The 14,869-nt window shown below is 40.4% G+C and overlaps 1 protein-coding gene across 3 annotated transcripts in view; it reads left to right on the plus strand.

Moving 5' to 3' along the window:
- Window positions 1–13,800, plus strand: part of MED15 (mediator complex subunit 15) — a 28,902-nt gene extending 15,102 nt beyond the window's left edge. The window contains exons 9-18 of one of the 3 annotated variants that reach the window (XM_080355221.1): window positions 1,545–1,664; window positions 7,409–7,551; window positions 7,869–7,996; window positions 8,864–8,998; window positions 10,026–10,089; window positions 10,262–10,328; window positions 10,734–10,894; window positions 11,105–11,271; window positions 12,144–12,242; window positions 12,384–13,800. In XM_080355221.1, the coding sequence (XP_080211347.1) occupies window positions 1,545–1,664; window positions 7,409–7,551; window positions 7,869–7,996; window positions 8,864–8,998; window positions 10,026–10,089; window positions 10,262–10,328; window positions 10,734–10,894; window positions 11,105–11,271; window positions 12,144–12,242; window positions 12,384–12,520 (1,221 nt within the window). In that variant the 3' untranslated portion in view covers window positions 12,521–13,800. The remainder of the gene's footprint in view (window positions 1–1,544; window positions 1,665–7,408; window positions 7,552–7,868; window positions 7,997–8,863; window positions 8,999–10,025; window positions 10,090–10,261; window positions 10,329–10,733; window positions 10,895–11,104; window positions 11,272–12,143; window positions 12,243–12,383) is intronic. The other 2 variants (XM_080355222.1, XM_080355223.1) reach the window with 2 other exon arrangements.
- Window positions 13,801–14,869: the final 1,069 nt, after the last annotated feature.

Here is a 14,869-nt window from a genome sequence, read left to right on the forward strand (position 1 = left end):
GTTTGCTCGTGGCGGCTGTTGCATGCTGTATGTGTACATGTGCATGTGTGTGTGACGTCTGAAGTGCTCTCATTTGTTTCCCGTTTGAAATCCTGTCTCTGACCATCCCTCTTTGCCTGGATGGAAAGGGACTGCATTGCTCTGATGTTGTGAACTAACAGCTGTGCTGAACTTGACACCATTTTCTTTACCAGTTATTGCTTTCCTTTTTCAGTCTTGCTATGTTGTATTTAATTTTATTTATTTTTAATAACTGTAAGCACATGCATTTTCTGACTTTCTAGAGACATGTTGCTGGCTGCTTCAGTCCATTTACATAGAATGCTAAGCAAGAATGCCCCCAACCATTCACTGAAAGGAGACTTCATTAGCTTGTAGATTAGTTAGGACCTGTGTAGGTTCCTTGGCAATATGATGCTGGAAAAAAAAGTAGCCCAGAGGACTTTACTGTGGATCTTTGCAGTACCAAACACAAGCTCTTTTACTGATAGGTGGGTCTGCCCAAGTTACCTGAATACTGCCTCAAAAATATGCTATTTGCTGTAAAACCTCAGAATACATGCTGTAATATCAAATTTTAAGTAACAAAGAGCTATACAGATATATGTGATTTAAATCAATGTTGCTTGTGCAGGCTGATGGTTCTGAAACGCACTCTAAACACTGCAGAGTAGCATAGTCCCCAATACTATTCTAAAATGCACATCCTAATGCTAACCTTCATCACTAGTCCCAAACGATTGTACCTCGGTGTGTGCTCAGTTTAGATGTCTGGAGAGTCACATAGCGCATGAACAAGCTTGAGGCAGACTGTGATCTCAGGATATCTCAGCACAATTTAGTAATAGAGGAATGGTAATTTGTCAAAGTGATGGAAATTACAAGGATATATTTGACTTATTCTGTGGGTTATAAAAGGAAGAAAACAGCTTTTTCAAACCCAGAAGTCCTTTTTGTTGTCTTTGGCATTATTATAGTGTCATAGGTTAGGCTGGTCTGAAGTTCTGCTCGCTGTGAAGCATTCCAACTGACAGTTGCTGTTGAACTGTCTGACAAATTCTTTTATAATCAAGGGTGACGTGTGTAAATTCTGCTAAATCCTTTGAGCCCACAGTGGGGGACAGCACATCAGAAACCTGTGGCATTATATAGCTTCTTATATGGAGCATTCTTGCCAACAGTCTTGGAGTACTTATTTCCAAGAATTCTCAAAATTGAAGATGTTATGCAAAATTAAGGAAAGGCCCTTCATGCAAATGATAGTATAATCAAGCCTTGACACATTAATCTGAATCTACATATCAGCTCCCTCAAGATAGCATCTAATAAATTCTAGGTATCTAAAAATGGATAGAAAGGGTATAAAAAGGAGTTTGATTTATAAGATAGCATGCTAGGTTAAGCTTTAGAGAAAAGCTCACTAACCTTCCCTTCATGCTCCCCTTCCCCTAATTCCTGGAGGTTGCATGTGCTTCTCATCCTGCCAGTGCACTGCATTTCTTGTTTTGCGATTACTTTTGTCTGTTGTCCCTCTGTCCTCAAAGATGATCACCGCACCTATGGCCCGAGGTGGGATGCAAATAAGACCACGGTTCCCGCCTACCACCGCTGTGTCTGCTACGCCGCCAAGCTCCATTCCTTTGGGCGGACAGCAAATGCCACAGGTATTTACTGAGTCAAAGCACATTGTGTCAGGAATTGTGCAAAGCATTCAATACGTGATTGTATAGCACTCGCTTTCCAGCGAGGGGAAGTTCACTTTCATCAAACAACTAACTTGCTGTTGTTATGCAGGGTATTGGGCTGTTTAGGTTTTTTATGGATCCTTTTAAAATAATAGGTCTTCTGAAAGCGTGTAATAGCAAATAAAGCATTTTTAAAGTGGCATAGATCTTTATTTTAACACTTAAAATGTTTCCATGTTCATAATCGATTCAAGTTTCAAATGAGAACTTTGTGGTTTCTTTTTGATCTTTGCCTATACTCCACGAGTGTGCATTTATGAGAGTGTTGCAAGTCAGTACTGCAACGTGCTCGCCGAGCTGTGCTGGTGGCCTTACATATAATGGTGTTTATGCTCTGTACAGGTGCTTCTTTCATTAATAGTGAACTTGGCTCGTTTCAGTTTGAGTAGCTTCTTGGCATGGTGTCAGGGGCCAAGGAAAACAGAGCTGTTCTCTTCTTTCCCGGTGGTGTAGCTGCCAGCAGGATTCCACTTGTCCCTGCATCAGAGCAGAGCCCGTGCGGGCAGCCTGGCAGTGGCTGGCCAGCTGCTGCTGGAGGATGCGTGAGGTCAGAGCCTCTGCTTGGTGCAGGTCTGCATCTGCTGAAGAACTCACAATCATGTTTTGCAAGCAAAATGTGTCATTCTGGGGGAGCGGGAATGGGGAAAGCAAGAATGAAACAGAACTGAGTTCCTACCAGTAAGTCACAAAACGAGGCACTGCTCTGCTCTGCAGCAATTTGCTGAGCCTTACGCGATTGGTGTTGGTTTAAATATGTATCATATTATGATGGCGGAGCAGCGTTCAACTGCATTTTTCTGTTAGTCATGAACCTCATGTCTCGTTCCTCTAGCTGCTAATTGTAAAATCTAATACCAAATGCAGTTTTAGTTCTTAATACTGCTGCATTTTGTTGACAGGTTTAATGAAAGTTTCTTCACTCTTTGCATTTTTGTTTCCTTTGCAAGCTTGTCGTGGGGCTGCGGAATGTCTGAATCTCTGCTTCCTAGTGCTGCTGCATCAAGTTTAGTAGGCACAGCCTTTTCTTCTCAGGAACTTGCTAAGGTAGACACAGTGACCAGAAAGATTCTGCAGACCCAGGCAAACACATCTGGTTTTGTTTCTGGTTTAAGATGGGTGGTCATTTCAGTCCGGGTCATTGTTTATATGTTAACTGAAAAATAAACCCAGGCATATCTGTTGACTCAGAAGAGAATTTACTTTGAGCTTTATTTGCTCTAGCAGTTTATATTGAGAAAATCATCTCCCATATGAAGTATTCACAGTGTTTGGTTTGATGAGGCCTTCTGACAGATATTGAAGTATTAGACTTATATTTAAGATTTGAGTAATAATAAAGACACGTAGTTTAAGCATTCAGTGCCATAGGCTGATCTTTTTAGTGCTGTCATGTTTGTGGTTATTGAGGAGCTTTGATTTCTGACACTATGTGGGTTAATCATGAAGCACCAATGCTCTCAGTAGCATGCCACGAATTGAGAAACTGATGTAGAAGACTGAACAATTAGAGAGGGCAGTAGAAGAAAGGAAATTCCTTTATGAACAATGATGGGGGTGAAAATGGCTCCTAAGCAGGTGGCGGGATGAGTGAGTCATGGTTTAACGGTGGCAGGACACATGTTTTGAAAGCCAGTCTGACATGTCGTACACTTAACAGCTCTGGATCAGCGTGAATCTCTAGTGCTGTCTGCCAAAATACTTTGTTCAGGTTCTAGGTGAATTAGAAATTAGAAATGTTGTCATTTTCACCTCTTAATTTCATAAAATGCTTAAATAATATTGCCTGTTGGATATGTTATAACTTCTTTGTCATCAGAGCCCTTGCAATAGAAGCCTTCACAATAGGAGTAAAGGGCTGTAGCATCTATCTGGTTATTAGTCATGTGAGCCTGTCATGTCCTTGACAGTATCAAAAGTATTATAGAGATGGTGATAGGTAGTTCAGACTGTATTTTCTCTTTAAAAAAAGAGTCCTGGTATTGCACTGAAGAACCTCTTTCAACAAAAAGACCAGATGTGATACCAATACTGTGTGGCTATTTACTTTTACCCCATATGACACAAATGTCAGTCTGTCCAGTTTTATCACAAGGAGTCTCCTGGTCTTTTGAATAGCCAGAGAATTATAAGTGACTGGTTTGTTTGTGCCTGAGTAGTCACCAAAGATGAACTACCATCAGTGGCACTTTTTCAACAACTATGAGAAGTTTCATATGCCATGTTTGGATTGGCTCAAGAAACCTTCTGATCTTGAAATGTTAAAAGATTAAACTAATTTGATACTTAGCTTTTGCTTTAGCAATTAGATAACTGATATACTAATACCATTCTCCTGTATTTCTAGTGTCAAAATCTTCAAGTTCTGTCTACAAATTTATTACAGTCTGCAATAGTATGACTGTCAATTTATTGTTGGCACAGAAATCTTCAGTAAATTGAAAATACAGGAAAAAAGTAAGACTGAGTTGATATTAAAATAAAGCAAGTGATACTGGCATCACTGGGAATATGGAAACTTGCATCTGAACTTAGTTGAAGCTCTACAGAGTTTCTGTTTTGTCAGTCAAGCAGCATCATGGTGAATATTAAACCCACTTTGCAGCAGAGTAGGCAAGGCTGTGCTTACTGGCTTAAAGTTGAAACTGTAAGTATAGTGGTGCAGATGCTTTCTAGAGTCTTCCTTTAGACTAGAAGTCTTTCTACTGTTCCCATGACTTCCTTGTTGCAGTCTCCTTTTCCTTGCCTTTGGCTTCTGCTTATTGTACCCTCTTGCTGCTGGGAGCTCCTGAAAACCTCTCGCCAACCTTATCCTCTGGGTGCTGTTCCTTGCCTGAGACTCAGCAAACTGGAGGTGGACCTCATAGCTGTTTATCTTCCAGCACGGTGTGCTCTGGACACCAAGAGCAGCTTTGATTTAGTGGCTATTAAGTGCAAACATTTGTCATGCAAGCCTAAATATCTTTTGACAAGACTTTCAGGGCTTGATGTCGGAATCAGGTCACAGCAGAGTTGCATAGTGAATTCCTGTTCAGTGGGCTGTAATGGCTGTCCATGAATATGCTTGTAGATCCAAAACCTCTCATCCTGCGGTGAAAAATACATAGTTGATTTTCTTATATATGTTGAAGGGTATACAAATGGCCAGTAACCATGGCTTAACTCTCCAGTTAAATGAGGAGCTAAATTAGTTTAATGGAGATAAAGCTCTAGAGAGAGTTTTCTTTATTCTTTTGGGTTTATTGTTTGTTTGGTTGGGATTTTTTTAAATATTTTAAGCCTTTTTAGTGGGAGTCAGTTGAAAAGAACATTCCTTGTAAGTTAAAATTTCATTAAATTGTTATAATCTTAATCCATATCCTGTACACTGTGTAGAAATCTGAAGCTGAAAGTGTCTTTAGATCTGTTCTGTAGAAAGACATCTGAAATTATGATGTAGCAAATTCACTGCTTTCGGAGAAAAGTATGGCAGCAAGTTCAGAATTGCAAACTTCTGAGTACATGTTTTTGAAACTTTCTCAGTTTTGCTTAATATGAGACATTAGCCTTTGGTATTTTTAAATGAAGCTGCCAGAGAGCAAACCTGTTGCAAGAAGCTTTTTCCCTGTGCTCCTACTTAAATGAGAAAGGGTAATGCAAAAAAAGATCTAATTCATTCCAGGCTTATGCGCACAGTAGATGCTGTGTGTTCTTCTCTTTGCTTTTCTGCAATATTTAAATTAATGTGAAGGGCCCTTGATGTTGAAGGAGATGCAGAATCTTAAATCTGGAAAAAAAACCCCAACTTTCTCCTTTTTTTCCCAAAACACCAGGATTTAAGTTTTCAGAAGTAGTTTTATGTAACCAACTCGAGACACTTAAAAGGGGCCTGATTTCCAAGAAGTGATGAACCACTCAAAAGTGGTCTTAGATTGACTCTATGAAAAATGGGTGCAGCATCCATATGGGTGAGTTCTATATTGCTTGCTGTTAAATAGAAACGTAAACCAATCAGGGAGTGCTCTTTGCAGCATTCATCTGCTTCCTTCCAAACAGCGCTGAGACGGTTGGTTTCTGTGGGAGGCAGACTGTGCTTTTCAACCTCAGAAATGCTTTCCCAACTGTTGAGGAGACATGTGCTGTTAAAGAATCAGACTCCAATGAAAAACAGTAAGCACAGTCTCAGTATTTGCTGATTATGGAGAAAGGGAAGATATAATAGCTGATTGAAAACATCATTTCAGCCTCACTTGTTCTATATATTATCTTTGTACGAGAGGCTGCAAAGGTAATGGGGTTATTGAAGATTAAAAAAAAATCAGTACATCAAGCTGCATTTGATTTTAAATTATCTAATGGATGATAAATTAGGATCTTAATGTTTAGTAGTTTTACTTTTGGATCTAGTTGGGGATTTTGCCCTCCGCCCCTCCGTTTATTTTTTTTTAGTGGAGTGTGACCTCTTGCATATTCAGTACGTACATGGAGAAGTAGACCAGGCAATACTTACTTTTTAATGTGCTAAATATTTTGTCCTCTGGAAACAGCTGTATGATTTAGGTGAATATTTAATGAGTGAGTGAAAGACAACACCAAACTGCAGTGCCCATGAAGTGCCTGGAACTTGTGGATTTCCTGGGACCTTTGCTTAAAAATGGTTTCGACTGAGGGAAACAGAGTTGTTAATTCATAAAGGTGCTAATCAATGATTTACAGAATGGGAGCATGGGTTGTTGTCACAATCTGTGGCCTCTGTGGTCTAATTCAGTTTATCTTTGTATGTACTTATTTTTAGCCTCGGCTCATAAGAACTCTGCATGTGCCTTCAATAAACATCATCACTTAATATTTGCATTACTATCCCATGCTCCTGGCCATGATACAGGGTTTTCTTGTTTGGTTGCTTGGTTTTAAGTAATCAAGGGGAAAAATGTCCATTAGAACAAATGTGAGAAGTTGCTCTAATTTGAGCATTATCTGGTTCTGGCATTTTGGAGTGTACAGAATAAACTTAGTTGTTACCAAGAGTTGGGTGCTGTTCAGGAAATGTTCTTATTTGTCTTTTTGTCCTTCAGGCATCCTCATCCTTCTCCAAAGATCAGAAAGCTACTTTGTTGTTTTCTACCCAGCCATTCAGTTTGGAGTGTTTCTGTCTGCACCCAGATTTTCAAAGCTGAATATTTAAACCAGATGATGGTGGTTTGGCTTACTCCATTTTTTTAATTCCTCTTAAAGAAAACCAATTGGGAAGCTACAGTCAAGTCTGGAAACTGTAATTAAAATGTCAAAATAAGGAGGGTTTTTTATGGCTGTTAATTCTCAAGTTAGAACTGACTTTTCTTCCTGCTCTTCTTTAGTTCTAGTAAAGTGTAGGTTTTTTGAATGGCACTTCTGACATTTTAATTGCAATATGTTGGTTTGGGAAATGAAGAACAATTATTATATGGTTATTTGAATTATGTGCAGTTTTAATGTTTATTTCTAGTAAAGCTGATACAAAGTACTGCCCTGGGAGCCTCAAGAGCGACACAGGTGGAACTGTCATTATGGGGGAGAACAGGAAACTAACACTTTCATTTCTCTTAGGCCTGAGGATACGTTTCTCTCCATAGGTAAATACTTTTAGTTAGGTTCCCATCCTCTACTCCCTTTTGTTGTTACTGATCGTATCTTTTTCCACGTTTCAGGTCAGCCAGAACAATATTACCATGATGTCATCCCCATCTCCGGTCCAACAAGCCCAAACACCCCAGTCGATGCCTCCGCCACCACAGCCGCAGCCATCTCCTCAGCCAGGCCAGCCAACTTCTCAGCCAAATTCAAATGTCAGGTGAGCATGACTTCTTGAGGACCTTTGTCAGTGCTGTAAGGGTGAGGTTTTCAGAATCATTTAATATACCTAACTCTGTTTCCATTGAAGTGAATGAATTTTAGCGTGAACTTCAGTGAGAGCACAGGTGGGATTGTGCTGAATACACTCTGAAAACCCCCATTTTAAATAAAGAAGCTGTGTACAAAATTCTCGCCAAGTCTGCTGGCAGAGCTACAGAGTGCCATAGCAATGCTTACTAAAAGCATATCTACTCACAGGCTGACCTTGCTTCCTTGTCAGATTCTGGCAGGTTTGATTTTATGCTTGTGTTTCAGCTCTGGCCCAGCTCCATCACCCAGCAGCTTTCTCCCCAGTCCATCTCCACAGCCATCCCAGAGCCCAGCAGCTGCACGAACACCTCAGAACTTCAGTGTCCCATCCCCTGGTCCTTTAAACACTCCAGGTAAATGATCTGAGAACTGTACTGCAGACCCTGAGTTGGGGTGTGTTTTGGTAATTGTAGTAGTTCCCAGGAAGCCTGTTATTATTTGACATGGTGTAAAGAGATGCAGCCAGCATCGTAAGGAGTGAAACCAACAACATCTCGAATCAAAATCAACTGAAACCTCTTTTCTCAGCTCTGGACTATCTAATAGTTTTTTTTCTAACTTCCTCAATCTTTTGAAAAAAGAATGATACTTAATTTAATGGAGCAAGTTTCTAGAGGCATAGTTCTTCCTTAGTTGCATACAGGAAGGAACCCTTAGCAACAGCACGCAATTGTGAAGGATGTATAACCACTTAATCACAGGCCGCAGGCTGCTCTGCTCCAAAACCTCTTCCTAGGTGTGCTCGGACACCTGGGCTCTTCTCTCTCCCAGATGTAACAAGCAGTTTCTATTACTGTGAATGGAAGTAACATAGTGGCTTCTTCTCTCATACCAGTGTTGTGTGCTCTGCAGTTTGGAAAGCATCGACTTAAGGAAAACAGCAGCAAATTCAGTGTATTGATTTAGTGTTTAATGTACCAGAGTGAAGGGAAAATGAGGACCTAGAAAATGGGTATATGAAACTTTGGATCTTTTCAGAAAAAAAAAATGTGTTAAATGGGAATTGCTGTTCTGTCCACAGAATACTTTATTTCTACACAAAGATTAGAGGGTTGGACAAGCACTAAAACTGTGGAGGGCATCCATTACTGGATTTCAATATTTGATGTGAACTGTATTTTGAGAGTGCAGCATTTCAGATCTAAATTCTGAAATGTGAGAATGCTGTTCTGCAGTATCTTTCATCATTCCAGTGACATTCAGTCTTTACTTCTTGCCAGGAAATCCCAATTCTGTCATGAGTCCAGCCAGTTCTAGCCAGTCAGAAGAGCAACAGTATCTGGAGAAACTGAAACAGCTATCAAAATACATTGAGCCACTCCGGAGGATGATCAATAAAATAGATAAAAATGAAGGTGAGGTCTCCTATATTTAGTCATGCATTTCATTCTGTCAGCTCTCTCTTCTGATGAAAGCAGTACCTTGCCTTTTGTAATGGTTTCTATTCCAGGGATTTAAAGTGACAGTGAAAGTTAGTTGCTCTTTCTTGCGTATGTTGCGGTTTGATTGTGGGGTGACAATAAAACTGTGGCAAATGTATTGTTAACCCCCTTCAGCCACTCCCTCTCCCCCCTTCCCACTAAGGACAGGCAATTGGGAGGGAAAGAAGGACAGAGAGGAGAGAGTTGGAAAAGTTAAAAATGTTTTACTAATGCTACCAATAAAAATAGAGAAAATAATACAGAATATACAAAACCAACCTTGAAAGTCCCAGCAACTGCAGAGCCGGCACCCGAAGTCCTGGACTGGACTCTGCAGCCATTCGGAGTTGGATTCAGTCTGTCACCAGGCCTCAGTTTGCAGGGATGACTAGCAAGGTCCTCTCCTAATGTCAGCCATGAGGAAAAGGGACAAGATCCTCGTGATCTCCCACTTTTATATGAAGTACAATGTGAATGGGATGGAATACTTCACTTGGTCAGTTTTTTGGTCACCTGTTTCTCGTTGCCCCTCCCGTGAGATGTGCATCCGTTCTCATCCATTCTTACCAATGACCTTGCATACCATTGCTATGTCTACCAAAACATCTATCTGGCTTTTCAGAAACATGCAGCTAATATGAAGCTTTAGCTGCCAGGCAAATTCACTAGAAGAGAAACTTGTTTTTAACAAAACCAGGACAGCGTACCACTATAAAGGTTTCACTGTGAAGAGTAGGCAAAATCTTCATCTTTAAATTCCTACCACTCTTCCTTCTGATGTTTTTGAGACACATAGAGCTTATGCAATGGATATACTTCTGCTTAGATAAAAGATGTTTGATCCTCACTACTTTCTTCAGTGTCGGCCTGTGTTTTCACTTTGAACAGTATACTGAATTTCTGTCTGCAAGTATGGAAGCTATTCTTGTAATCAGTGTTTGTGTCTCTGATGTTATTTCAGATAGGAAGAAGGACCTGAGTAAAATGAAGAGTCTCTTAGATATCCTGACTGACCCTTCAAAACGGTACAGTAACTTTGTTTTTCTTTTGGCTGGACATCAGATTCCCCAGCTCTTCCAGAAACGTGTTGTTTAGCATCCAGCCATGCTGGCAGTGAAGCTGTCTGTGGGCTCAGCCAGCAGGAACACTTCAGCGATGTGACTGTTTTGTGATGATGAAATGTTGCCTCTTCTGCAGGTGCCCTCTCAAGACACTGCAGAAATGCGAAATTGCTCTGGAGAAGCTGAAAAATGATATGGCTGTGGTATGTAACGCTTTGCGCTAGCAACAGAGAAGCAATTAATTCCAAAAGGTTTTTCTTTTTTGCGTTTCTTCTTGTTCATGATGTTAAGACTTGACGTAAGGTTGGCCAGAATAAGAAATCAGGAAAAAATGGGTAAGCATTTACTTCATTTAAGTCAGCTGTATGTATCTCTTAACTGAACTTTCGAGTTCTCGTGCTTTGTGCAAAGACTTAAGTAATTCCTTGTGTGAACTTTTGCAGCTGATTTCAAGACAGGCTTCCTAGATGAAAACTGTGGACTGTGTGGTTTTGTTCTGATGCATTTCACACATTGGAAGTTTACCGCTATAAGATTTTGCAGAGTCATTAGTAGAGATTTCTTTTTTGGTGATGATTAAAAGAAAAGGGACTTCTCTTGTGTTTTAGCCTACTCCACCGCCTCCCCCAGTGCCCCCCACCAAACAGCAGTACTTGTGTCAGCCACTTTTGGATGCCGTTTTGGCCAACATCCGTTCACCTGTCTTCAACCATTCCCTGTACCGTACATTTATGCCAGCTATGACTGCAATTCATGGACCACCAATCACGTATGTATCATTGTATCATGTATCATTGGCTGTCTTAAATGTTCATTACTAAAGGGAAAAATATTTATTAGTAGAAGCTATTGAAAGACAGATGAGTTTATGGATGGGAGTGCATTACGTATTTCCTTTTTAGATTTGTAAAATATTTGACAAATGTGGTGTTGGCATAACTGTTTCACCTCGTACCTTTGTGGACTGTATTTTACATAGAGCCCCGATTGCCTCCCCTCGAAAACGGAAATATGAAGAGGATGAAAGACAGACCATACCAAATGTCTTACAAGGAGAAGTTGCAAGGTTAAATCCTAAATTCCTGGTGAACCTGGACCCTTCACACTGCAGTAATAATGGCACAGTTCATCTCATATGCAAGCTAGGTAAGCAAGAAGAAACTAAGAACTGAATTCAGAAAGAAATGCTGAGCTCGATTGTGGAAATTTGAAGAGTTTTTTGCTAACAGCCTTGAATCTTGCCATCCTGTGACTTCTGCATGACATCTGTACTTAGCAAATTCATAGCACTGCCTAATCAGTACATTCTGCACAGCCTGCTTCAGGGTACACCTGGACATATCATTTACACTGATTGATCCTTTCTTTGCACTGAAATTGCAATTGGTAATCTCTTTCAGTGTCTACAAAATTACTTGCTGCCAGCAACAATCTTGATTCCTGATTTTGACCTAGGTGTTAATTATTTTCCCTCCAATAACTAGGACAGAGCTAGAGAAATGTTGAGTTAGTTTTTTGAAGGGTCTGTTTCAATTTGTCCTAATGATCGCTAACAATGTGTATATTCAAGAAAAAATTCAAATTGCATCTTTTTTTTTTTTTCCGTCTCAGCTGAATAAGCATAAATATGTGTTATAGTCTATGAACTTTCCAGTGGGGAAAGGAGATGCTTTCCTGCTCCCCTTGGTTTGAGAAATCTGAACTGGTTTTGTTCTGAATATTAATACATAAGGCACTTTATTTTCAAAAATGAGCTGTCTTTAGTGAAGTTCAGCTAACAAAATGGTGAGGCTGGCTAGGTGCAGGAGTGTGTAAGAGATGGGGCTACGTTTGCCAGGCTTTTCTTCCAATAAATTAAGAGTCTTAAAGTGAACAATGAGCTTGCCTTCCAGTAAAACTGGAAATGGTTCCTCTTTGGGGTTCAGAGGCTAGAAACCAAGCTGAACTATGCACAAATGCAGGACCCTCCATCCAGCAAGGAATGCTTTGTTCTGATGGGAAGTGTGTTTGTGTTCTAGATGACAAGAACCTTCCAAACGTCCCACCACTACAGCTCAGCGTTCCAGCAGACTATCCCGATCAGAGCCCTCTGTGGATAAAAAACCCTAGACAATACGGTATGAGGATGTTAGCATGACTTTTGTTGAGTGTGTACGTGTGGTAATGGTGGGGAAATGTGTGAACTCCTGATGTTACTTTTTTATTATTATTATTTTTTTTATTATAGCTCCGTTTATCTGTTATCTCTTGTTTTCCAGCAGCCAACCCCTTTTTGCAGTCAGTGTATCGGTACATGACTTCAAAACTATTGCAACTTCCAGACAAGCATTCAGTCACGGCGCTCTTAAACACCTGGGCACAAAGTATTCGTCAGGCCTGTCTCTCTGCTGCATAACATCTTGCTTTCTAAATCCTGAAGCAAGAAAGAAGGTCTCACAGCTGGCCTCTGCCACATGCCACTGGAAAATCACATTTTGGAGAGGGTACTTCAGAAGAAAAGAAGCCTGATGTTGTTTTGTTTCTAGGTGTCGGGTTCAGTAGAGAACCTGATGTTAGATTTAGCTTTCATGCTTTTTATCTTCTGCCTCTGTGGACTTTTGCCAGCATTTTGAAATATACAAAGTGTGTATATATGGTTCTTGAGACTGTATTAGGATGAGTTTTTATTGTCTTCTTAGAGAAGAAATTATTTGTGGACTTCCATCAGGGAGTCTGGTATAAGAGGGAATAGGGAGAGAATGTCCTAATTTGCTTCCAGGTTTGCTCCGTGCCAGTATTTCTTTCACACTGTATGTTTTGTGACCTGATACTGCCCCAGAAATAAATCAGCTGTAACTAGAATGTGCTTGCAAACTTCTCACTGGTTGCAGGAATCTTTTTGCCTATTAGCTTTGCCCAGAGATGGGCTAAATTACAGCCTTTTAAGGCATCCCTCAAATATGTGAGATAAATCTGGATAATTATACTGGGGGTGAGGGGGGAACCAAACAGAGGGGAGAAAACGTATTTTATAGGTTATTTTAAACACTACTTCAGATAAATGGTTTTTGGTTAGCATGGACCACATGTTTCTTACTCCAAAAAAGTGAGGTGATTAGAAAGAAGAGATATTAATGCGCACGCTGACTTCTTCTATAAACTCAGTAAACATGTACGTAAAGGTGTGTGGGGGTAGGGGGAGGAAATAAAGAGTATGAAGCCCGAGTAGGACAAATCAATCCAGCAGGCTCGTAGCTATGTTTCTTCTTTTACTGTCTCCCTGAGGCATCTGGCTTCATTTGAGAGTTGATGCAGTTCAGTGAAAATGCTTCTATGCTACATCAGTTTGTTTAAAAACAAAAGGAAAAAGCCAACATAGTCCAGGAGTCGAACTGACAACCAATATTTTGTGCCTTGAGCAATGCTGGGCACTCAAGTCAGTCATCAGCTGCCTTAGTGTTGGGCACTTCTAATGGAAACAGTTGCCACAAGTAACTGTTTTCATGCATAGTGTGTTTTCTATTTTCCCGATGCTTATAAGAAGTTGCTCACTCTTAATTTCCTGGTGCAGAAGAATCAGAAGTTGTTTCTGTTCAATCCTGCTCCATCTCCCTGTATTGTGCAGCAACCCTTAAAGAGTAGCTGGGCTCTCTTACAGTAGTGTCAAGAAATTGCTATGACCTTCGTAAATCTGTGCCGTGTCATCAATTTTAGGATATTTTTAAATGTGGGTACTTAGTAAGCACTGACTGAGGCAGCAGAATGCTATCAGTATTTTGTACATGAACTAATGCATTATCTGTTTGTTTCTATTGTAATAAATTTATTATTATTCCTGTGTTGGATGCTAACGTTATACTGCTCTTCCCATGCTGATCCTTAGAAACCAGTTCTGTTGTGCCCGTTGGATGGTGGTTACTTTGTTCTGTGGTAAGTGAAAACTCATACGCTTTGAAGGTTAGGGGAAGAAATCATAAATGGCTCTTAATCCCATGGAACACTATCTTTACTGTCCTCATAGGGGACTGGAAGACCTGTCAAGAGGTTAGTAATGGTATCTGCAAATGAAAGATGTATTTTTTTTAACTCGTAGTGTGACATGGCTGGCTCTTTTCTTGTGGCAAAAGAACCAGTGGCACCGATACAGTTTGTGTTATGTAATTAATTCATAATCCACACCTCCAGCTTTGCCCATTCTGCTGTTGCTGTTTGAGTGGTGGTTTACTGGAAACTGTATTTCTAGACCAAACTGAGTTTTGTAAATGACCCTCAGCTATTCCATTTTTCTGTATAAGCTGGCAGGAGCGCTCTTGATTAAAGCAGCAAGTACAGCTCTGAGTTACTGAGCATAGCTCAACAACTACGGCAGGGCCAAGGGCCACCGCAAGAAAAGGTGACAGGTTTTGAAGACTTCCTTGCAGCTCAGTCTTCCAGTTGTGAGTATTGATGGCAAAGTCATGGGCAACCTCTGCCACAGCTTTTAATCCATCCTGTCTGCAGCAACAGAAAAACGTGGCGTAGCAATCCCTGATCCATTCTGAGTTTAATGAATAATGAGATTAATGAAGATCGTCTATGGAGGTAGAAGACATGAACCTGCTTGGGTGGAGGAGGCCTCAGGTAGGGAAGAGGAGGTTTAATGAGATGCCATTCTTGCTGCCTGCCCATCTTCTGGGTTTTTTTTGTTGGTTTTGTTTGTTTGTTGTTTCTGTTGCTTTTGTAACTGCTCTGCCTGTAAGCTCAATATGTAGGTCCTACAGCTAGT

The sequence above is a fragment of the Nesoenas mayeri genome, assembly GCF_963082525.1.
Source record: "Nesoenas mayeri genome assembly, chromosome: 17".
NCBI lineage: Eukaryota > Metazoa > Chordata > Aves > Columbiformes > Columbidae > Nesoenas > Nesoenas mayeri.